Source organism: Erpetoichthys calabaricus, chromosome 13 (genome assembly GCF_900747795.2).
Source record: "Erpetoichthys calabaricus chromosome 13, fErpCal1.3, whole genome shotgun sequence".
NCBI lineage: Eukaryota > Metazoa > Chordata > Cladistia > Polypteriformes > Polypteridae > Erpetoichthys > Erpetoichthys calabaricus.
The window spans coordinates 53,870,617-53,896,756 of NC_041406.2; the positions used below are offsets into that span (position 1 = coordinate 53,870,617).

Below are 26,140 nucleotides of genomic sequence, written 5' to 3' on the forward strand. Positions count from 1 at the left end.
AATTTAGTTTGGCATATCTTGCTTTTCATTTAAAAATTCAATAAACTTAAAATAGCTAAATTAGTGCATGCATTTAATATCTTATGTGGTAGATGGTATAAATGGTATAAATTATCATGTATAATTTTGGTTAATGGTCTCCCTTAATGCAACCCACAAACATTGTGCTGAATATCTACAGCTTGTCAACTGTTTTCTGAAGGTCTTACAGTTCACAATGGTCCGTGTTCTTCACACTGCCAGTAAATTTTAAAATGTATTCAAGCACTTTAGAATACTGTAATGAGAAGGAATTGTTCCTTTTAGAGGCAGGTTAAATTTCTTGCAGAATCTGTCTGGCACTTATGCTACAAATTTTAGTTTAATGAATGCATGATCTGTAACCGTGTCAACTTTGGTTACAAACTATTTCTGATATGTAACATAAGGGCAAGTGAATAAGATTGGGGTGTATAACACTCCAAAAATTGCCACATCAGTTTCATTTCAACATTTTAATCTAGTACAGCGGTTCCCTCCTGTCTAGAATATAAAAATGATCTCCTGTATAAAAATGTTTTAGTGCCATAGAAAAGCTAACAGCTTTTTTTTTTTTTTTTTTAAGTAGGTTGTATATTCCTTGTGGCCAAAATTGCAGTTACTGTGACTTGGCTAACTTTACTACATAATCATTTGTTAACTTTATAATATGCTCGCAGAGGAGCTTTTGAAAACACTGCTGTAGTGTATGCATTAGGCCACTGCACTTTTAATAACTACCACTATTGAAATATTTGACCTTGTAGGATGTGTGTTTCTGTTCCTGTTTTATTATTCCTCCCTCCTCTTGGTTCAAAATAAATATATAAGCACTCACTTCTGGCTTAAATATTGCCTGCAAATGTGATCAAGCAAGTACATTGCATGATAATGGCAGATGAATCTTAGTGGCTATTGTGTAGACCGGCAGTTCACTCGCTAGGGGAGTGAATTGTATTGGCAGCTACAGCTGTGTTTAATGTTGCTATAATATAGCAATAACTGAAAAAAATGGGTGTTTTGGTTTGCATTTTCATTTTGTTGTACTTTGTCAGATACCCACTGAAATCTCATTTTTAAAAATTCTAGAGAAGCACAGCTCCTTGAAACCTGGCAAGACACAAATTGAAGCTTTTCCGACCAAGAGAAACCAGATCTTCAGTTTCTTGTGCAATCTGCAGAAAACCATAAAGGCCAGGATCAAAGTGAGGGAACTTTTGATGTCTGGACATTGTTCGATGAAGGATGACACATTGATAGACAGTAGTGTTTGGAAGAGATAAAGGGATAAAGAAAAGAGGAATATGGAAAAGATGGTTGGATGATATCTGGTATTGGACTACAAGGGGTTTCTAAAGTGCAATGCAGTTGGCTCAAGACAAAGGGACACTGGTCAAGATTAAAGGTTCTCATTGTAACCCATAGTTTTATGGAACATTGGGGACAAAGACACTCTTTAGCTGGCCTGGGCCAACTGGCTTTTTTTTCCTTTTTCTGTGCATCCCATAGTATAAGTAACATATTGAAGCATAATTTCCTCCGACAGTCTAAGTGTTGATGCCCAGGTATTCCAATCTGTAAAATGTCTAGTTCAGTGGCCTGGGATACTTGCTTGACCAAGTGTTAGATCATGGGTAAATGCAGTTAGAAACTACATGCATTAGATATTGAGTACAGAGATTTGCTAAACATCTAGGAAGAAAATAGGGTTCCAGACTGATTAGAGATCACAATACCAGAATTTAATTCAATACAAATAGTTTTATTGACAATACAAACTATTAAATTCTAAAACATCAAACAAAATGCCATTCAAATACTCATTGAAACTACAGTTGTGCTTGAAAGTTTGTGAACCCTTTAGAATTTTCTATATTTCTGCAGATATGACCTAAAACATCAGATTTTCACTCAAGTCAAAGTAAAGAGAAACCAGTTAAACAAATGAGACAAAAATATTATACTTGGTCGTTTGTTTATTGAGGAAAATGATCGACACATTACATATTTGTGAGTGGCAAAGGTATGGGAACCTCTAGGATTTGCAGTTTGAAAACACCGGACTAATTTCACCTTCAATCAATGGGATGACAATCGGGTGTGAGTGGGCACCCTGTGTTATTTAAAGAACCGGGATCTATCAAACTCTGCCCTTCACAACACGTTTGTGGAAGTGTATCATGGCACAAACAAAGATTTCTGAGGACCTAACAAAGTTGATGATGCTCATCAGGCTGGAAAAGGTTACAAAACCATCTCTAAAGAGTTTGGACTCCACCAATCCAGTCAGATTGTGCAAATGGAGGAAATTCAAGACCATCGTTGCCCTCCTCAGGAGTGGTCAACCAACAAAGAGCAAGGTGTATAATAGTCGGCGACGTCACAAAGGACCCCAGGGTAACTTCTAAGCAACTGAAGGCCTCTCACATGGCTCCTGTTCAGTGTTCTCCTGATGGTGAACTCCTGAACAATGGTGTGCATGGCAGGGTTGCAAGGAGAAAGATACTGAAAGCAAAGGTTCATACTTTTGTCACTCAAATATGTAATATTGGATCATTTTCCTTAATAAATAAATGACCATGTATATTTTTGTCTCATTTGTTTAACTGGTTTCTCTTTATCTACTTTTAGGACTTGAGTGAAAATCTGAAGTTTTAGGTCATTTATGCAGAAATATAGAAAATTCTAAAGGTTTCAAACTTTTGAAATCATTATGGGCATCCCAATTTCCCCCAAACCTTTTGTGTGCCAGTTCTAAATTTTAAGTTTTCTCTTCAGTAACTGGAAACGCCTGCGTAAGGGAATAACCAACCCAAAATTCTCTCTCCACCCCCACCCCCATGTAGTTTTGTAGTGATGGTTGAGAATTTTGCATGCAGAATATAAAAAAATTGATTGGAACCAATGGTGACCACTGCTGTACAACAGAGTAACCCAAGATTTAGGCCCCATCCCAGTGAAAGTTTCACTTGTCTTATAATCCACATGTTCAGTTGTATCAATACTCCATGTGCAAAACATGCTCATTTTTTGCTTAAATATATCTGGAAGTCAGTGCATACTATAAACAAATTCACTACATGATTTGTAATAACTGTACATTGTTGAACAGGACCTTGGCCATTTTAAAGGATTTGAGATTAAACCTCCAGGTTTGATACCTTGAGATACTTACCCCTTCTGCCTAGAACAAGTGTTCACCTATTCACTGAAGAGAACAAGCCACTGTAAATCGGAGGTCCTGGTCCTCTCCTAGAAAAAGGTGCTGATTCTGATATCTGCTTTAGTACACCTTGCTCTGAACTGTTCCCGTGTGTACTTTAATTCAGCCAGAAGCTGTGGGCATTTGCAAATAGCAGAGATGCACAGGGGTGGTCCTAGCCTGTTTGGTGCCCTGGGCGAACACCCCCTGTGGCACCCATCTCCCCCCCATCCCCACACACACACACACACAACATATTAAGGACGCTACATTAACATTTTATTGTAAAAACTGTTGTCGGAACCATACTGAATTTAACCAGGTAAATATAAACTTGCATATAAATTGGAAGAAATAGAACTTTAAATTAAATATAAAACCAGCACACACGTCAAAATAAGACCTATAACAATTATTTTAAATTGTATCTGCCTTTTATAAGGCATTCCTAAATTGCACAATTAACATAATTACACTTTGCACAACATACACTGATACGAAATAATGGTCGTCTAAATCGGGACCTTTCTTTCCGCCTTATGATGACATTATTGATGACTTTGCATCAAGGAAGTCTAGTCAGCAATTGCCGATGAAGCTGGCAAGGCCAGGGAGGCGTTCCTGAGACATCGTGGACCTCAGATATGTCTTCACAAGTTTCAGCTTTGAAAAGCTCCTCTCTGCTGAAGCCAGTTACAGGTAGAGTAACTGCAATTCTCAGAGCAGTCCACACATTTGGGTATATTTCTAAGAGTTCACCGTCATGCACAAAGTTCAGCAGCTCAAGAGCGGTCATAGATTTTGATGGTAAGTCAGGCAAATTCTTAATCTCCTGTGCAAGCTCTCTGGCATCCAAGTCCGATTGGTCCTGAAAAGCAAAGTAGCACTGAGGGCCTTACACTGTTCAGTGAGGTCATCTTTTGAGAGATTTGGAAAATGTGACAGTACAGTAATCCCTCACCTATCGCGGGGGTTACGTTCCAGAGCCCCCCGCGATAGGTGAAAATCCGCGAAGTAGCGACCTATTTTAAAATTTATACATATTTTAAGGCTTTATAAACCCTTCCCACACTCTTATAAACCTTTCTCACTCTCGTTAACCTTTCCCACGCTCTTATAAACACTTCCTATGCTCTTAAACACTTTCTACATTCTTAAACACCTCAGACCAACACTGCACGCAGCGATCAGACGTCAATGTGTCTGCACTCGCTTTGTGAAGAGGGGGCAGCTGAACTCGCGCTGAGCAGAAATGGACTTTGTGCTGCTTCTGTCAAAATGCCTGCCTGTCGCTCTGCAGGAGGAGTGTGTGAGAGCTCAACACACCTTCGCTCAAACCCCCTCTCCCCGGGAGCGCAGTACGCTCCTGCCACTTCGCATTGTCAAGGGGGTGGGGAGCTGAATGAACGCTAAGGGGAAGTGGACTTTGTGCTGGTTGTCGCTCTGCGTGTCAATAATTTAAAAGCCTGTACTGTACATCACCAATTTTCCTGTCTCACTGTCTTGTCTTGTGTGAAGTTAAAATGTTTTATAATAGTGAGATGTTACTCATATCCTTAGCCCGACATCCACATATCATATGTGTTAACAAAGTGTGTTTTATAAGTTTACATGTGTTTAAAGCATGTGGGATGGGTATTTTAAGGCTTAAACTAAAAAAATGTTTGTTTATATGGTCTTTCTATATCGCGGATTTTCTCCTGTTGCTGATGGGTCTGGAACATAACTTCCGCGATAGGCGGGCAATCACTTGTATTTAAAAACCCGCGAAGTCGTGAATCTGCGAAAAGTGAACCGTGAAGTAGCGAGGGATTACTATACTCCAAATTTCTCCATTTTTACAATGTGGTGAATCTCTCTTGGATGGAAGACATGGCAGCATCCACATTAAAAAAGGTCCCCTCCAGCTTCTTTAGGGCATCACTTCAGTGGCTCATCAAATGATTCGTAAGTGCCACTTTGTAGATCTTTTCTGTTGCAGAACAGCCTCTATGTTCATGTCCTCACACATATCCTTGGCTGACATTTGTGCAGATGCAAAGCCTGTTGCCCTGTAGTTGCGTAGACCTCTCTCAATCTTTTTGAGGAGATTAACCGCTACATCCACATGCATGTTGGGAGACTGCATGAGCTTGCTCACATGGTGGGTTTGGTTCAGGATGTCATACCACACCACTGTACAAATGCTGAATCTGTATGATCCCAGCTTTCAAAGACTGGGCCTCAATCTTTATGACAGTCTTTTTGGTGTGGTCTCACCTCAATCAAAGCCTCTCACTGCAGATGCTTGGTACCTTGGGGGCTCAACACTGTTGGTCTTGCTTTCCCACCTTGTTTCAGACCACATCTTAAGTGTAATGTTAACATGTTTTTTCGGGATGGCCCATCTGAGTGGAGGCTGAAAACAAATTGTAAAGTTTTTGCAAAATCCCAAAGTAACTTGTGGCATCAATTAGATCCCTTTGCAGCATCAGCCACAACCAAATTCAGTGCATGAGCTCCACAGGGAACAAAACTCTAGGATTCAGTTCCAGGAGCCTGGCTTGAACGCCCTTGTTTTTCCCCTCATGTTGGCCCCATTGAGGACTGCAGAGGTCAGTCATATGACAAAGGGAATTTTCAGCTCTTCCAGCCTGTTTAAAATCATGGATGCAAAATGTTTCCCTGTGGATTCGTCAGCTTCCAAAAAACCCATAAAATACTCCTTAATATGGGGCTTCTCTTGTAATGACACCATCCGAATCACAACTGACAGCTGTTCAGTGTGGCTAATATCTGGAGTGCAATCTAGAATTATGGAGAAACTTTGCCAGCTTGATATCAACCGTTGTTGAAGTGATCTTGCTACTCAAATCAGTTTTTGTACATGGTGACAGAGAGCTGGTGTGACTGCAAGTGCCTTTCTGGACACGGTTAATGTGCTCTTGCATTTTTCTCAGAATATACTAGCCATCTTTGTAGTAATCTTTTCACCGCTAACTAGTGTTTTCTTAAAATACTGGTGGTGGCAACTTCTTCCATCACCCTCATTTCTAGGGAAAACAAAGTCAGGTGATAGCTTACTTGGTTCTTTGCAAACCGGCTGTATTCGAATGCGGTCAGTGATATCTGAAGGTCTGTAGGCAGGGGCTCATCCTCTGGGGGGGGGGGGGGGGGGAGGTGGTTCAGCTCCAGGCATTTCAATGAGCATACATTTGCATTAGTATACACAAGTTATTTGGAATACACAGCATTTATAGTGGTATAATATTTTGCAAAGACTGTTCCGCAACACACACACACTCGGGCTACACACAATCGCACCTGAAGTGGCTGCAATTGTCTTCACCTCCTCAGGCACAGGTGTCTCCACAAATGTCTGATCCTGAGGATGGACGTCTTCTCATTTTGGGCAGTGGCAGAGGGTGCTCAAATATTTCAGAAGAGCCCCTGAATAGAAACCCAATATAAAACTGATACATGCATGCATCATTTTCATAATTAAAACAAACATGATTTTGCCCAATTTATCAAATATTCAGAATTATATGTATAACCAGCATTTTATTGAATAGGTTATCGCAACATCCTTGTTTAGAAGTAATGCATTACAGTAATAACTTTCCCAAATGTAGCCTAATAGTGTAAGGGGATTTTTTTTGCCAAGTCAGCTAGACTACAACAGCATACTATTGTCCGGTTTTAGCGTAGCATAGTATGCAAACGGCTAACAGCCATTATAATTTGTCATACACTGAGAACAGGAGACAAATCAACAGTACACCTCTTCCAGTTAATGGCTAATATTATGCTGAACACGGTCCCAAAAGATTCAATAAGCCACATCAGTGTCTGTCTGTCTAATGTTTACTATCCTAGCCAAGTGGCTAACAAATGTAAACAGAAGTTTTCCTTATCCCAACTAATGTTGTTTCAGGATACATGCCCTGCATAATACCTGCCATTATCCAATAACACATCTGCTTACCTTTTAATAATAATAATAATTTTTTTGCATTTATATAGCGCTTTTCTCACTACTCAAAGCGCTTAGCAATTGCAGGTTAAGGGCCTTGCTTAAGGGCCCAACAGAGCAGAGTCCCTTTTTGGCATTTACGGGATTCGAACCGGCAACCTTCTGATTGCCAGTGCAGATCCCTAGCCTCAGAGCCACCACTCCACCTTTTATCTTTTGCTCGTTTCTACTCCTTTTTTTCTAAACTGAGCACCTGATGGCTTTGCCCTTTTCTTGTCCATCTTCCATCTGTGTTAATTTTGCACTCCAGTATCAACACCCATCCCCTCAACCAGAGAATCGCCACAACGTAATCTAATAGACCTACAACTTAGTGCGCAGATTAGGTTTGTATGTTGTTTTTTTTTTTTTTTGGTTTCCAACACCACCCTAATGCGATTTCACACAACCCAGGAAAAATTGTGACATAATGGGCTTGGATTTACAATATTGTGAATGAAATATGCTTTATTTGGAAGCTCCCTGCCCCCGCCTCTTTCGACAGGTTGTGTGCGAGACTTCAGCGCAGCAGCAGCAAGCAGGCGCACCATGGGCCCTCGCACTCGCTTCCCGCATATACAGTGCATCTAGAAAGTATTCACAGCTCATCACTTTTTCCACATTTTGTTACAGCCTTATTCCAAAATGGATTAAATTCATTTTTTTCCTCAGAATTCTAAACACCCCATAATGACAACATGAAAAAAGTTTACTTAAGATTTTTGCAAATTTATTAAAAATAAAAAAACTGAAATCACATGTACATAAGTATTCACAGCCTTTGCTCAATACTTAGTAGATGCACCTTTGGCAGCAATTACAGCCTCAAGTCTTTTTGAATATGATGCCATAAGCTTGGCACACCTATCCTTGGCCAGTTTTGCCCATTCCTCTTTGCAGCACCTGTCAAGCTCCATCAGGTTGGATGGGAAGCATCGGTGCACAGCCATTTTAAGATCTCTCCAGAGATGTTCAATCGGATTCAAGTTTGGGCTCTGGCTGGGCCACTTAAGGACATTCACAGAGTTGTCCTGAAGCCACTCCTTTGATATCTTGGCTGTGTGCTTAGGGTCGTTGTCCTGCTGAAAGATGAACCGTTGCCCCAGTCTGAGGTCAAGAGTGCTCTGGAGCAGGTTTTCATCCAGGATGTGTCTGTACATTGCTGCAGTCATCTTTCCCTTTATCCTGACTAGTCTCCCAGTCCCTGCTGCTGAAAAACATCCCCACAGCATGATGCTACCACCAACATGCTTCACTGTAGGGATGGTATTGGCCTGGTGATGAGCGGTGCCTGGTTTCCTCCAAACGTGACACCTGGCATTCTCAACAAAGAGTTCAATCTTTTGTCTCATCAGACCAGAGAATTTTCTTTCTCATGGTCTGAGTGTCCTTCAGGTGCCTTTTGGCAAACTCCAGGTGGGCTGCCATGTGCCTTTTACTAAGGAGTGGCTTCCGTCTGGCCACTCTCTACCATACAGGCCTGATTGGTGGATTGCTGCAGAGATGGTTGTCCTTCTGGAAGGTTCTCCTCTCTCCACAGAGGACCTCTGGAGCTCTGACAGAGTGACCATCGGGTTCTTGGTCACCTCCCTGACTAAGGCACTTCTCACCCGATTGCTCAGTTTAGATGGCCAGCCAGCTCTAGGAAGAGTCCTGGTGGCTTCGAACTTCTTCCACTTATGGATGATGGAGGCCACTGTGCTCATTGGGACCTTCAAAGCAGCAGAAATTTTTCTGTAACCTCCCCCAGATTTGTGCCTCGAGACAATCCTGGCTCGGAGGTCTACAGACAATTCCTTTGACTTCATGCTTGGTTTGTGCTCTGACATGAACTGTCAACTGTGGGACCTTATATAGACAGGTGTGTGCCTTTCCAAATCCTGTCCAATCAACTGAATTTACCACCGGTGGACTCCAATTAAGCTGCAGAAACATCTCAAGGATGATCAGGGGAAACAGGATGCACCGGAGCTCAATTTTGAGCTTCATGGCAAAGGCTGTGAATACTTGTGCTTTCTCAATTTTTTTCACATTGTCATTATGGTGTGTTGTGTGTAGAATTCAGAGGAAAAAATGAATTTAATCCATTTTGGGATAAGGCTGTAACATAATGTGGAAAAGGTGATGCACTGTGAATACTTTCCGGATGCACTGTATGGGTGTGATAGAATTTAGAAAACACATCGGTGCAAATTGTCTATTTCATAATGTCTGGTGCTTTTGTTTTTATTGTGAGCTGGTTATTAGATGCTGCGCCGCCCCACCCCTGTCCTCCCTGTGCGGCAAGCAGCAGGTGCACCTCGCAAATGGAGGGCGCCCTTACTCCCCGCAAACGGGCAATAGAAAACCGATCGGTGCCCATGCAATATATATGACTCGGGCGCCGCCACGAGTGGCAGTTATTCTGGCAGCTCCATGTATGACTATTTTTCTACCTTTTTCTCTATTTCACTGTTCACTCCTACCACTTTTTTATGTGGACTTGTTCCCTGGACACTTTTTTTTTACTACTTGGACATGGATTTTTATCCCCCGAGACTCGTCTATTCAAGTAGTCAACTTCAAGCGCTGAGAACAAATGCCCACGCCGGTGTGGTTCCCTATTTACCTGATGAGGTAAGAAGGTATCGTGGCAGCAGAGCTGGTGGTAAGATAAAAGCCAAGCGTTTAGCGAGAAAGTGGCGCTACAAGCCTTCAGTGCCTTCTGTGATCCTGGGAAATGTGAACTTCCTACCAAATAAAATCGAACTGGCTGCGCTGGTGAAAAATGTCAGGACCTACAGAGAATGCAGTTTGTTGTTTAGTGAAACGTGTTTAACAACTAACCTCCCAGATGCTAACGTGGAGCTACCCGGGTTTAGCACAGTTAGTGGACAGACGCAAGTACCTGCAGAAAGGAGGTGGACTTGCACTCTGTCAATATAAGATGGTGCAACTCTGGACACGTCCCTTCAGCAAGTGGAGATTAACGTTAACATCGAACTGTTGGCCGTAAGTCTGCGTCTCTCTTACTTGCCCAGAGTTTGGACGACACATCGTTATTATTGTTTATATCCCTCCTCGGGCGGACGTGGAGATGGCGGGTGACATCATCCATTCTGCAGTTGCTAAACTACAAACTCGGCACCCCGAGGCACTTGTGCTAATTGCTGGAGACTTCAACCATGTAACACTGGACAAATCATTACCTGCCTTATCCCAGTATGTGGATTGTAACGCCCAAGGAAATTGGACTATTAATCTACTATATGCAAATGTTAAAGATGCATACAGTGCCACCCCACTGCTGTGCTTGGGGAAGCAGATCATAACCTGGTTCTGCTTCAGCCTCACTACAAACCAAGAGTGCGGGAGCTACCTACAACCACACGCTCATTCGGGAAGTGGTCCCCTGAGGCAAAGCAGGCTGTGAGAGACTGCTATGGAACTACGGACTGGGATATCATGCAGTGATCTTATAGCGAGAACATTGTGGAGGTTGACGACTGCACTACTGACTACATCTTCTGTATGGACATTGTAGTTCCAGTAAGAACAGTACGCTGCTATGCTAACAACCAGCCATGGATTACAAGTGACATCAAGGGCCTTTTGAACCAGAAGAAAAGGGCTTTTAAAGGCGGTGATCAGCATGAGCTGAAGCGTGTGCAGAAGGAACTACCGAGTCCAGCGAAGGAGCAGTACAGGAGAAAGCTGGAGCAGAAGTTGCAGAGTAACAGCATGAAGGAAGTGTGGGATGGGATGAAGATAATCAATGGCTGCAGCTTGAAGCCGTGTGCCACCATCGAGAGAGATGTGGTGAGCAAACCAGATGAACAACTTTAACAGGTTTGACCACCCTAACCCACTCTCACCTCGGTGTACTGCACCCATCCTTCTGCGGATACCAGCATAGAGAGTTTACCCCAACCCACAATTACAGCAGCCCAGGTGAGCAGAGAGGGGAGGAGACTTTGTGCCAGCAAAGCAGCGGGTCCAGATGGAGTATCGCCACGACTGCTGAAGGCCTGTGTGTTGGAGCTAGGGAGTCCTCTGCAGCGCATCTTCAACCTGAGCCTGGAACAGGGGAGTCCCGAGGCTTTGGAAAACATCTTGCATCACCCCAGTCCCAAAGGTATTGCGTCCTAGTGAGCTGAATGACTTCCGGCCTGTCGCTCTGACGTCGCATGTAATGAAAACCATGGAGTGGCTGCTGCTTCACCATCTGAGGCCACAGGTCTGTCACGCCCTCGACCCTCTGCTGTTTGCATACCAGGAGAAGGTGGGAGAGGATGATATCTACATGCTACACCGATCCCTCTCCCACTTGGACAGAGGCAGTGGTGCTGTAAGAATTGTTTCTGGACTTCTCTAGCACCTTCAACCTCCATCCAACCTCTGCTCCTTAGGGACAAGCTGACAGAGATACGAGTAGATTCATACCTGGTGGCATGGATCATGGACTACCTTAGACCTCAGTGTGTGCGTCTTGGGAACTGCAGGTCTGGCATTGTGGTTAGCAACACAGGAGCGCCGCAGGGGACTGTACTTTCTCCAGTCCTGTTCAGCCTATATACATTGGACTTCCAATACAACTGAGTCCTGCCACGTGCAAACGTTCGCTGACACTATTGTGGGCTGCATCAGGAGGAGTATAGGAACCTAATCAAGGACTGTTAAATGGTGCGACTCAAACCACCTACACCTGAACACCAGAAAAACCAAGGAGCTGATGGTGGATTTTAGGAGGACCAGGCCCCTCATGGACCCCATGATCATCAGAGGTGACACTGTGCAGAGGGTGCAGACCTATAAATACCTGGGAGTGCAGCTGGATGATAAATTGGACTGAACTGCCAATACTGATGCTCTGTGTAAGAAAGGAGAGAGCTGACTATACTTAGAAGTCTGGCATCCTTCAACATCTGCATTAAGATGCTGCAGATGTTCTACCAGACTGTTGTGGTGAGCACCCTCTTCTACGAGGTGGTGTGCTGGGGAGGCAGCATAAAGAGGGACGCCTCACGCCTGGACAAACTGGTGAGGAAGGCAGTCTCCATTGTAGGCACGGAGCTAGACCGCTTGACATCTGTGGCAGAGCGACGGGCACTGAGCAGGCTCTTGTCAATCATGGAGAATCCACTGCATCCACTAAACAATGTCCTCTCCAAACAGAGGAGTAGCTTCAGCGACAGACTGCTGTCACTTTCCTGCTCCACTGACAGACTGAGGAGATCGTTCCTCCCCCACACTATTCGACTCGATTCCACCCGTGGGGGTAAACGTTAACCTTATTCAGTTGTCTGTCTGTATACCTGCATTGTTATCACTTTTAATATTTTTATCAGTATGCTGCTGCTGGAGTATGTGAATTTCCCCTTGGGATTAATAAAGTATCAATCCCAAAAATGCGCTGGCATGTCGGGGCAGCATGGGCGCGCGCAAAAAATTTTTCTGCCCCCACCTCAATGCCGCCCTGGGCAACGGCACGTCGCCCATATCAGAAACCGCCACAGACATTTATGCAAACCCTAAAGGATGCAGCAGTAATCTCCGAATTTTATATACATGTGTAGCACCTTCTACAGCATACTATGTGCTTTTTTCTGATCTGTGAAGCACATGCAGGCAGGATTGGCAAACTGACATGACGCCAGGTATCTGCAGGAATGAAATTGGCAATGAGTAATCCTCCAAAGCTATCTCCACTGCACAGTTGGACCCATCCAAACCAATGTTTCAAGCACTGCCCCTCTAAGTTAGTCTTAAACCCAGTGTATACACTCTCTCCTCAAAGTGCTCTTCCTGACCCTTACTAAATGTAAGGTCCTCTTCTTACTCATGTTGAGAACCACCAAATTGAAACCCTGCCTACCCTTCAAGTACCTAAATGATTTGGACTGTTGTCTTTGAGACTGCCAGTCATCCTGTAGAATTGCCCAACTCCACCTTGCTTTCTTTTGTCAACTGCTTCATCTGCCAACTTTTTTACCGGCCTGTATCTCCATGAAATCTGGAGACTGCCCTGCTAACCTTTTAGATCTTACCCATCTACCTCTTTGGTTTGACATGTTCTTTTACTGCTGATCTCCACCTGTGTCCTAGGGTTGCTGCCATCTTTGGTTTACTGCTTCCCCCCCCCCCAGTGAGGTTTTAATTAGTGTCTGTACCGAATTTTTGTGTCCGTTGACTTAGCAAGATTGATCTTGTCTATACTAGTACTATACAGTTTTGACAATTTAGCCGGACAAAGCTAACCAACTAAAGTCCTATCGTGTACTATTTGATGATTTCCATGTGTCTGTGGTTCTTTGCTGGAAGGGTTTTTTTGGCGGGGGAGTGGCAGCACAAGCATGTTCTCATACTAACGAGAACCTAAACAGAATCACTCGGGGTGTAAGTGCTGCCATTCTTTGAAATTGCCAGAGAGTAGATTTTCACCAGTTATGAAATATCTGCACTCTACCAACAATGAGGACTTTGAGAATACTCATCCAGCACCCAAATTGAAGAACATTTGGGAGATATAACAGGCAATTGTAGTAAAATTTCAGAGCATTTACATTCTGGACCACAATGTCCATATCGAAGAGTCTCTCTGGCTTATAATGGCAGCTGTCATGGATGGATGTACGTCATGTCAAAAAGTGCAAGATTTAGCATAAAGCTTTACGAGCTTTTGTGAATCTAAACCTGGTTACATTTAGAGTTTGTCCCTTCCCCTGTGTAAAGGACCGATCAGTATGATGTTGCTACGTCATCGGTGCCAATTTTGATAGTCTGCTGGATCAAGGTTACTGTGTAACCATGGACAATTATTGTTTGCTAGAGTTATTTGAGATCTTGCTGCAAAGACTGACGCATATGGAGCAGTGTGTACTAACAGTCGTGGCATGCCTGAAGACTTTGGCAGGGGTAAATTTTACTATGAGATGCACTAGTAGCTTGGGGAAAGGGTAAAATGCTTGCATGGAAGGACAAGAATGTCTTCTGAGCATTGTACATAATGTAGCTGCAGTCACTGTACAGGCAAAAGGCAACAAGCTGGTTACAAAGCTTTGTGCTGTGGTAGACTACAATAGCATGATGGGTGGAGTAAATCATGTGGATCAAGGGTTGACTTACTATCCCGTTTATACCGAGGCAATACGACTACAAAGATTTGGTCATCTGCTGGAAAAGTGCATTTGGAATGCATTCCAAATTATACAAACAAAGCTTGCAAAACTATCTCTCCTGCCAGCTTGTAGAACAAACCATTGGTGCACATTAACTGTCCACATTACTGCATAAGAGACGCAGTCAATCCAGCACATCGCTGATCAATCCACACCGTCTTATTGGTAGACATTTTATATCTAACGGAGGGGGAGGAAACTAATCCAACTTGTACGGAATGCTGTTCAAAAACCTGAAATATGGAAAGAAAATCCAAAAAAAACTCTCTCCTGACTCTGCTGTTGGATTGTCTTTCACCATGCTTTATCACACACAGGACTAATTTTGAGATTGTATACGGTTTTGGTGTTAGTAGTATTACTGTTTAATCATATTTGTATTCCTATTACCATTATCTATCATTTCTTATACTTGAGATTGAATAAAAATGTAAATTTTCATGGCTTTTTTTTTTCTCTAAATAAAAACTGCAACACTAAGGAGGTTAATTATACTTGATGTGGGGAAATTAGTTTTTAAAAGGAGTGTACTGGAGGGCAAAACCAGAATATATGCAAAATGGTCCCTATATGTCCTTGGAAATGAAGATGGCAAGTAGGATCTGGGAGAACTTTAATGAGTATACAGGTTTGTCTTCACTCACTTTTTCTGAAACAGATAAAAGTTGGGTATACCTGTAGACTAGATTTCTGGGTGTATATATGTATTGTATGTCATGGGACCAAATCTGAGCAATTTTATCAATCTTTACAGGAAGTGTAGTGGAGTATTGATTACAGAAAGGAAACTAGCCTATTTTGGGGAATTGAAACTAGCAGTGGGTTTTAGTGTGTGTGTTTTTTTTTTTTTTTTTTTTTTTTTTTTTTGGACCAATCATAATTGCAGAAAAAATATATGCAGAGATTTTTCATTCAGTTTGAAATCTACCCTTAATCTTCTATTTTTCTCTTTTGAAATTGACTAGGGTTCACTGTCTTGTTTCATAGACTTTAATCTCGATTTTTGTTTAAACTGGAAAGGTTCAGTTCCTTCAGGTTTTCATCATAGTTCAAAGCAGGAGAATCTCCCCTACTCGATGGAATTGAACTACAGTAATCCCTGCTCGATCGCAGGGGTTGTGTTCCAGAACCCCCCGTGAAAGGTGAAAATCCGCGAAGTAAAAACAATGTTCATATGGTTATTTTAAGCCCTTATAAACTCCCCCACACTATAAACCATTTCCCGCACAATTATACAGCATAAACTTTGTATTTTCTTACATAATTTCAATGAATCATACCTAATATCTACAGTATGTAAACTGTTTATATACAGTAAAACCTAAATATCTAAATAAGCATCTCCGGTATCACATGTTACAGCCGTTACGACACAGGCCACCAGCAATAAATGTGTACAATGCAAGAAAAATTGTATACAGTAAAATGTGTACAGTGACACTAAACTATGTATATAATTACTGTACATAGAAAATTAATTATGGTTACTCGCCAACAATGACACGACGACTTGCCTGATAATGAGTAATTTTACTGCACAACAAAGGAGAGCGTTACAGCCCTTCTAAAGGAGCCTCTTCAGGCGATTGTGTAGCACCACCGCTGTTGTTCTGGCAGTCTTCAATCCAAATCCCTAAAGCAGATTCCATCCGGACTACCGGCCTTATTACATCCAGTTACAACTCATTTTGCGCACTGGTTAAACGACACTGTGGCCATAGATCTTGTATTCATTTCCACCTTTTTAAATAGAATCGTGGACTCCTTGATGCCGTAATGGCGTTCTGCAGCGGTGTAGCTGTTCCCTTCCTTCAACATATTGAAAACTTTTTTACCTTCCGGCAATCGTTAGCAACTTCCGTTGGTGCTTGGGCGCGGCCTGTGAAGCAGTAGCACGTTGATGCTGAATGAGCGAGAAGAGACTTCCTGGTTAATGCAGCGGAATTGAATTTGGTGCTCCATCGCTAAGCAAATCAGCACACAGGAACTTGACTGCATGCTGTGATTGGGTAGCTTCTCCGCTATCCGCCAATAGCGTCCCTTGTATGAAATCAACTGGGCAAACCTACTGAGGAAGCGTGTACCAGAAGTAAAAAGACCCATTGTCCGCAGAAACCCACAAAGCGAAAAATCCGCATTATATAGATAAAATCCGCAATAGAGTGAAGCCGCGTAAGTCGAAGTGCGATATAGCAAGGGATTACTGTACTTCAGAACAGACATCTGGTCCTTTCAGCAGAGTCTTATCATCAGTTTTTGACTGTCCAGCAAGTCCATAAACAAGCTCCAATGTATAACCAGGTGATGATCAGTGGACTGCTTAGCACAACTCTTTAGATGTGTCCAAAACACAGTGAGATCAACTACAGTAACTAAAGAATTTGCAGCGGTCAAAGGTATGCTTGTGCTAGGCACACTTGTGAATATAATTTTGTTTTGAACAATCCATGATGAAAACAGATCTCTAATCAGTTCCAGTCACCCCCTTTTACATATTTTTCTTGCTCCCTAAATGAGCAATACTGTCCCTCAATAGGAATACAGGGAAATAGGATGAGAGAATACTAAAACTAGTTTCTCTAAAGAGGCTGAATACTCTTGTTCAAAGCTTACTATTCCTTTTTATCTTCAAAGATTCATCCCAAGGTTATGTGGCATTTCATGGTCTGTCTTTTCACTCATGCTCGAAATTGAGTAAAAAATATATGACAAGTAACCAGTCACTTTCCTTTATTCTACAGTGAATAAAGCTTTCTACTGCATTCACTTTGTACCTCCTCTGTCTGGGAATCTAAATCTGTGGTCCTACAGATCGCAAATTATTAAGTTCATAAACCTTTTCTTACTCTACAAACCAATTTTGCCATGTGTGAGCAAGAGATGCAAACTCCACCTGTGAAGTTGGACTCTACGTTCACCTATAAAATAACTGCAATGTGCCAAAGAAGTTGCATTTCATATACCTAGAGCTGGTTTAAGATGTGGTATGCTTGTGTATCCTATTCTAGACTTCCTCTGCATTGGCCAGGCACCCTTTTGACTTTGGTGGTGGCTGCTCCCACCTTTTTTTTTTTTTTTTTTTTTTTTTTTTTTTTTTTTTAAATAACTGCGCCTAACTAGGCTACCCAGAGTTCTCTGGCTGTTGGGCACCTGCTGGACAACCTCTTCCAGGCCTGGCCCTAGGAGTAGGTCCCAGTATTCCAATTTTGAGTGCCCCTCATTTTTTATATTTTTAGACCATTCATGAGGATCAAAGAAAATGGGTTGGTCTTTGAGTGGCCCTCTTAGTAACCCATAGCAAATTGGATAAATGTGCACCATGACACGCAACAGCTTTTATCTTTTGGGATCACAAGTGTCTCCATTATAGACAGACGTGTGTGTGTGTGTGTGTGTGTGTGTGTGCGCGCGCACACACACAGGAACCTCGAGATACGATCACCTCTGTATACGAGAAATTCAAAATACGAGGAAAGTATGAGTGAAAAATTCAGATCTAAATACGAGCATTGGCTCACGTAACGAGCCACGAGCCAGGCTGTGGGTATAGCTCGTGGCTTAGCGAGGGGGCGTGGTAGCTGTAGCGAGCCTCAGGGCGATCTGCGGTGCCTGCGTTTCTCACCTAAGTGCACAGGTGAGAAACTGCCCACATCCATGATTTGTCCTGTGGCTGATGGGCTGGGCAGGGTTGCCACCCGTCCTTTAAAATACAGAATCGTCCAGTATTTGAGAATGAAATTGCGCGTCCCGTTTTGAATCAATACGTATGCGTCCCTTTATTTTTTTGTATTAAAAGTGGTAACCCTAGCAGCTGCCATGTCTTCCCCGCATATATAGAGAAGCGTGAGCCGGTTAAGGGGGAGAAGAAGTAAAAGAAAAGAGAGGAGAGGAGAGAGAACGGAGATTGCAGGAGGAGGCAGGAATCCGCAGCAGTAGGAAGTCGGTGCGAGAGAGCGAGCGAGTACAGGCTCGCGTGTAGCTGAACAGGCGAGCCAAACAGCTGAAGCAGGACGGTGTAGAGAAGGTCAGCTGCATTAAGTGTCTCGCCTGTTGCAGAGCCCACATGGGAGAAGCAGGTGAGACGCTAACAGAGAAGAAGCACCGGGGATTGTCATCTGTTTTTTGAAGACTGCTTCCTGTTGACGTTTTAACCTCGTGTTAAAGGATTGTTATTCTTATGTACTTTAAACCTCCACTTCACAACTGTTTTAAGGATTAAAGATTTATTGAATGCTCTACTGCACTTTGGACACCTGTTTTGATTCTTTTAATAATCAGTTATAATATTTACCAGTGTTATTTATTAAAGGTAGACTACAGTATATATAATTTATCAGTGTTATTTGTTAGGAAAATTGATTTTTATGTTAATATATTTGGGATGCGGAACGGATTAACTGGATTTCCATTATTTTCAATGGGGGACGTTTGTTCTAGATACGAGAAATTCGCTATACAAGCTCAGTGCTGGAACGAATTAAACTCGTATCTAGAGGTTCCACTGTATGTGTGTTATATATATATATATATAAAAAAATTTTGGCAACTTTTTTTTTATTTATTTATAAAGTTGGACTAGACGTTTAGCTTTTTATTCAGAACTCTCTGAAACCAGTGCTTGAAAAGAACTAAAGTTTCTTGTGTTAAAATTGAATGTGAATTTCCCATTGGGATTAATAAAGTATCTGTCTAAAAGGTTTGACCCTGTAGGAGTATGCGGTGGGTGCATTTCTAATTACTTTTGTGATGTCGTTAATTGAAATATAAAAGGTGCTCAATGCCCCCATTTGTAGCACCAGAAACTGGCTTCATGGAATGAAGCGATGTCATCTGGAAGTGTAGAATCCTAAGATTCTGCTTTCACTTATATAATATAGTGCAATCATCAGATCCCCAAAAAGTAGGGAAAATTTATACCAAAATGAATATCTGTCCAAGAGTAAACCTAAATACAGCACCAGCTCATCTAGCTGATGTATTTTGATCAGCCTTTTTAGAGGTGTCTTGAATATAGGTTGGTAAGATGCATTGCATTTTTAGTTTAATTTCCAGCAGCTTCAATGCATTTGCTGCCATCAGGAACCGTGATAGGTTTTCAGTAATGAACACCAGTTGCTGCAGAAGTTACTCCTTCAGCATGAACATGCTTGTTCTTCCCTGGGAAATTTTTTAAATTTGCCTTACATTTTTCCACAAAGTTTAAGCAACCAACTTGTCCTTGTCTAAGAAGCTGCACTTGATTTTAAAAATCACTTTAGGACTGAGGGCTTATGCTGTACAATATTTACATCCTTCTCACATCCCAGTAATGTTATGGCTTACCACTAAAAGGGACAGTTGAAGTCTACCATGTTAACCTAAAGTCCACTTTAACTTTTTTGGAACACTGAAAGACACCGAGGAGAGGAACACAATGCTGCGTTTGATACCCTCTGCAGGCAAAATATTTTTTTCATTGTCTGCTCATGGTAGTATGATTGGCATTACGTTTTTAGCAAATTTTGTAGAATTGGATGATTTAAATTTATTTATAGCCCATTAGTTTTAAATGGCTTGCAGTGTCCACATCAGTACTGTGACTGTCTGTGGCATGTGCGCCTTCAGTTTACTAATTTTAATACCTCCTCTCTCCCAGCAGAGGTTGGCAGGCATCTGTGGTGTGGGGTGTATGTTTTTTAAATCCTCCAGATATTACTTTATATAACTGGTATTTTGCTGCAGTCATATCGTATACAAATTTTCTAAGTTACCACTTGAGACTTCTCAACTTTATTTTGTAAACAATTTTCATTTGGCAGTTTTTTTTTGTTTTTTTTTAAGTGAGGTCTCAGTTGGTTTACAGTTTGATCTGCAGAAAAGTCATTTTGCTTTTTTCTTTTATGAAACTAACAATGCATTGGGCAAATACTGCACTGTTCCAGGTACAATGCAACCAGGAAGAGAGCAGGCTTTTATGTATAGACATCATACAGGTTCTGGAAAGTCATGAAAATTTTAACAAGCCAAAATCCAGTATTGAGAAGTCCTTAAGTACTTAAGTCATGGAAAATATTAAGTGAATTCCAATAATCACTTGTGAAACATCTAATTTTCCAACAAAACAACCACATCTTGTGTTAATACCGTGTTTAATGACCTTGCACATTAATATTACCTTGCATGTTTTGTGTGCGAGCGTATGGCTGAACTGGTACAGAGATGTAGTAGCCGTTAGCATGCAAGTCAAATTTTGATGGTGAATTGGAATTCTGTGTGATAATTTTCAAGATAAATTTTTTTCAATGTGCCAATTTATTGAGCAGTTAAAATACCAGGAATATGTAAGTCTAACTTAATGGTTGGAAAATGCAGATTTCAAAGATTGACTTCAATAAAACAAATTGTAACCTTTTGCAGGGTTATTTGTCACATTGAATGTATCAAGAACCACTATTTCAGTACAAATTACCCAGAAGGCACAATAATACAAATAGAAACTGAGTAAACGCTATAAATCGACTTACTGCACTGCAACATGTGTTAAAGGGTTGAGGTCAGGTCTAGAAATTTTTTGTTTGCACAGGAGTGCAGAAATCATACTTGTATGGGGTGGGTTTTTAAAAGCACATTCAAGCTTGCATTATTCCCACATTGTTATGGAATTCAGATTTGTGCTGGGCTCTCCTTGCAGTAGATCATATCTGGGAAAGGCGAAGAGTAGAACCACTGAAAACTGCATCAAGATGAGCCAGTTGAGGTGGATTGGGTATATGATACGGATGCCTCCCTGTGGAACCCTTTCAGGTGCAACCAGCTGGGAGAATTATTACCCAAAGAACCTGGGAACACCTTGGGATCTGTTTGATTTGGCAAGTATGGCTATGGCAACACAAACACCATTGCCCCCGTGACCTGGCTTCATATAAGTGGTGGAAAATTAAATGAATTAAAGATCTGTGAGTGCTTTGAGATCAAGTGTGGTGCAACTGTTCAACTAGTCACAAATTTGTAAGAGGAGATGAAAAGCAAATCTCTAAACGTGTCCTACACAGCCCCGATAAATGAACAGAGGCTTTGCATTCATTCTCTGATCGTAATATCAATTAGTCCAAGCTTCTGTCCTTTTTTTTTTTTTTTTTTTTTTTTTCTTCTTCTAACCTGTATGTAGTGCTGAGGTGTGACTTGCATGCATCCACAGTTATGCATCTAGAACTGTGGGAGGACTGGTGGTGCAAACACTTGCTGCAACTAAGTGCAAGATTCAATCCAAGTGGGTATTTGGCTCGTCTAGACTGGTGACATTTAATTGTTCCATTTGGTAATGCCAAAATAAAGTTTAATTAAGAAGATGCACTTTGTACTGTTAAGCACTGAAACACTAGTACAGCTTGTACTGGGTTTAGAAATGTATAATTGCCAGAACAGTGTTAGCAGGACAAGCAAAATAGCATGCTATACTTTACTGCTAGATATGATTTTGCAAACCCTGAATTTAATTTCTCTGGCTTTAAGGCCATCTAACATTTATTTGTACAACCCAGAAGTGAAAGCACATCTCATTTTAATGGTGCATTGAATGTAATCTCTCAAACGTTTACTGTCATAATCTCAAATTTACCTAATTCTGGATTTTTGCACAGGATTGTGTAATAAACCTTTGAAGATGGCAAGCCCTAAAATGAATGAAAAACTAAAGAGTTTGATTTCACACAGGAAGCTTTAAAGTTGGGACAAATGGTTTTTTAAAAAACACAACCCTAATTTGGAAAATTAAAGCAGTTTCTGAAATTTGCATTTTTTAACACTACTCCACAAGTCCAAATCAGCCATGCATTTCACTGCTTTTTGGTCATACAGTGCTGTATCCTTAGTGTTTGGTTTTTTTTTTTTTTTTTTTTTTTTTTTTTTTTGTGTGTGGTGTTGTGATCACTATTGTTCGATTCAACTAATGGTTCATTGTGTTTGTGTTTTATATATATATATATATATATATATATATATATATATATATATATATATATATATATATATATATATATATATATATAAATATACATATATAATATCCCTCTCCTCCATCGCGGGGGTTGTGTTCCAGAGCCATCTGCGAAGTAGAAACCATATGTTTATATGGTTATTTTTATATTGTCATGCTTGGGTCACAGATTTGCGCAGAAACACAGGAGGTTGTAGAGAGACAGGAACGTTATTCAAACACTGCAAACAAACATTTGTCTCTTTTTCAAAAGTTTAAACTGTGCTCCATGACAAGACAGAGATGACAGTTCTGTCTCACAATTAAAAGAATGCAAACATATCTCTTCAAAGGAGTGCGCGTCAGGAGCACTGAATGTCAGACGGAGGAAAGCAAACAAACCAATAGGGCGGTTTGGCTTTTAAGTATGCGAAGCACTGCGGCACAAAGCTGTTGAAGGCATCCGCTCACACCGCCTCCGTCGGGAGCAGACGGAGAGAGACAGAGAAAAACAAACGAGCAAAAATCAATACGTGCCCTTCGAGCTTTTAAGTATGCGAAGCACCATGCAGCATGTCGCTTCAGGAAGCAGCTGCACAGAAGGTAGCAACGTGAAGATAATCTTTCAGCATTTTTAGATGAGCGTCCGTATTGTCTAGGTGTGCGAACAGCCCCCCTGCTCAATCCCCCTACGTCAGGATCAGAGAAAGTCAGCGCGAGAGAGAGAGAAGTAAGTTGGGTTTCTTCTCAGCCATCTGCCAATAGCGTCCCTTGTATGAAATCAACTTGGCAAACCAACTGAGGAAGCATGTACCAGAAATGAAAAGACCCATTGTCCGCAGAAATCCGCGAACCAGCAAAAAATCCGCGATATATATTTAAATATGCTTACATATAAAATCCGCGAAAGGCGAAGCATGATATAGCGAGGGATCACTATATATATGTATGTGTGTGTGTGTGTGTGTGTGTGTGTATGTATGTATGTATGTATGTATAATATAAATTCACTTACTGCTGTTCATTTACACTCCATTGTGTTTTGGTTGAAGGCTCTGCCTCACTCATGAATATTGAGGTACCTTAAGGGGAAAATGCATTATTTTTTTTATTTTTTTTTTTTCTAGATGGCAACAAATTTAGTGTAAAGCGGATAACTTTTGGGACTGTAAAGTGAATAATTAAATGTCACCCTGGGCATGATTCGGGCTAGAAATTGTGTTAATGCAAAGGAGGGTAAGGATCTGGTGTAAGATTGTTGACAAAGGTACCATTGTTTTATTTACCCCTCATATTCTAGCAAGTCTGGATTAAGACCCCAAAATGTTCCTGGGGATATGATCATTCTTTTTAACAGTGCAGTGTGCTGATACTTGGTTGCTTCATGTGGCAGGGTAATTACCACTTATGTGCTTGGACTGCAGACACCATTTCAATTGAAGAGTGAATCTCCCTTGGTTATTTTAATTGCACAGAAATTAGATTGGATCACTTTACAAAACGCTTTGGGGTTTGCTTTTTATGGCAAGCATACATTTGTTTCCCAGGAGAGGTTGTTTCTCCAATACATTCAAGAACCCCCCCAATTCTGGGCACGCCCATTGATATTGACATGTAGACGATCTTGGTAGAGAATGAAGTCACTTGGCTGCCAAGGACCTCATTGCTACTGTAAAATAGCATTCGGCTGACTGGAATTCTTTCAGTTGAGTAAAAATGTGGCAAGCTAATTATTTGTAATACTAGAATCCACATAGGAAGTTTTTGTGACAATATTTGGTGTTTTTTAGTGATAAATTTGACTGAGCTAAATTGTGTGTTGCATTTCATATTGCTGGATTTTTTAAAATTTTTACTGTTGCCATCGATTTCAAATTACTCTCTTCACTTATCTATTCTTTACCTGTCTTACTCTTGTCTCGTGTTTGTGTATTTTGTATTGTAGTCCTGGGGAATGTCATGCCTTTTGTATGCTGCAATTCTGTTACTTGATGTTTCACTTAAATTCTTGTACTTCTAATAATGCTCCCATTCTTTCAGGGATCAAGTGAATGAAGCTTTGCAAATTTTTCAGTGATACGCAGTTTTTCACGTGCTGCTAATTGTCATTTCTTTACAATAATGAAAATTTATTTTGGTATTAACTGCCAAATAGCTACTTCATTTTAAACATTTTAAAACCTGTTACATCGATTCTTGTTCTGCAGTTTCCTCCCACAGTCCTATATGCTTAATGGTAGATGCATGTGAGGTTTTCCCCACAACCTCTAACTGTATAAATCAGAAAATAGATGACTGTACATCTGTGGGCATACTTGATTTCAATTGGAGAATGAATTCCATGCTTTTTTTTTTTTTTTTTTTATATATATAAAGGTACAATGTAGGAAACCGTATTAAAAGCAATTTAATCACTCAATTTCTTCTCCTGTTACAAATTTGTGACATAATTACAACTCCCATACAATTGGTCACATCAGGTTACCCTGAATCTATTTCTAAACTAGCCCCCAATGTGATTAGTAAGTGGCAATAACTAAAAACCTGTTTTAACAAATCTCCAACTCTGCATTTGCATGCTTAATTTTTCCTGCCTTGAACAAAACACTTCCAGTTGTGACTTCTGCTGTATTGCATTTCTTGGTGTGTCTGAGCTATTTTCATAACTTTTACTCCTGCATATTTTTTGCCTTTTAAAACATTCATCTACTTCCAGTCACAAGTGCAAAACTGACTTTCATTTGGTACTATTGATACTGTAATAAACCTAGTACCATTCAGTACCAAGTAGATACAAAAATTCTGAAAACCTTAAGTATTCTTTGTGAGGTGTAGGATTATCAGAAGTATCCTTTTTAACTTTTGAATGTTTTATTTTTTTGTACAGGTTTTGGATAGTTTGTTAGCGCAATATGGCTCAGTGGAAACCTGTGAACAAGGTATGTATAATAGGGAGTTTCAGAATATAATGTCCAGGCACTAACATGTAAAATAATACATTCCTTTCACCTTTTATAGTGAACACGGAGACAGAGACCGCTGTTGTCAATGTAACCTATGCTGCTAAGGACCAAACCAGACAGTGAGTACCAAACAGTTTTACTCGTTCATTTTTTGGTGAGGGTTGGGGATTCTATTGTGGAGTTTCTTGGCTGAACTATACTTGCTTTATCCGTTCTGTAGACTTCAGGCACTTCATGGAATGCTTTCATTCTAGATTGGTAATTTAATGTACTGTACTAGTCTTTTTAGTCTTTGTTACTGTAAGTTTCTCCAGGGGGGTAATAGGATTGTAGACATTTTAAGAGTTGTTCAGATTTGGTTTCTGTATGGTTAGAGAATATAACGGATACTACACAACACTGGCTAACAAGATTTACTGGGGTGTTTGGGGTTTTTTTTTTTATTTTTTTTTTTTTTTTTTTTTTTTTTTTAATTGTAATGTACTTGGATTTCACAAAAAAGTGGGCTACAAATAAAGTATTCTGCCAAGAGCATGGTTTTGATGTGCATTTTAAAGGAACTTGGTCACCACCTACAAAGATTTGTATTAAGCTGTACATTCCTAAAACTAGTTGCAAAGACTTTTTTTGTCCGTTTGTCCCCATTTAAATGTATTTTCTTACTAATTTTCATACTAATTATACTAATAGTTATGGGGATTTTTTTAATATAAATGTAAATTTGACTCCTCCCTTGATAGATGGATACAAGAAACCTATGGATTTCTAAGTGTATCTGCAAAAACATGCAACATTTAAGAAATAGTTCTTTTTAAGAACTGTAGATTTTTTTTTTTTCCTTTGTCAGACTAA

General features: G+C 40.7%; 1 protein-coding gene across 1 annotated transcript in view; it reads left to right on the forward strand.

Moving 5' to 3' along the window:
- igf2bp3 (insulin-like growth factor 2 mRNA binding protein 3) overlaps positions 1–26,140 on the forward strand; it is a 78,184-nt gene that overhangs the window by 18,108 nt on the left and 33,936 nt on the right. Inside the window, exons 4-5 of the mRNA XM_028818282.2 lie at positions 25,213–25,264; positions 25,344–25,407. Coding sequence (XP_028674115.2) covers positions 25,213–25,264; positions 25,344–25,407 — 116 coding nt within the window. The remainder of the gene's footprint in view (positions 1–25,212; positions 25,265–25,343; positions 25,408–26,140) is intronic.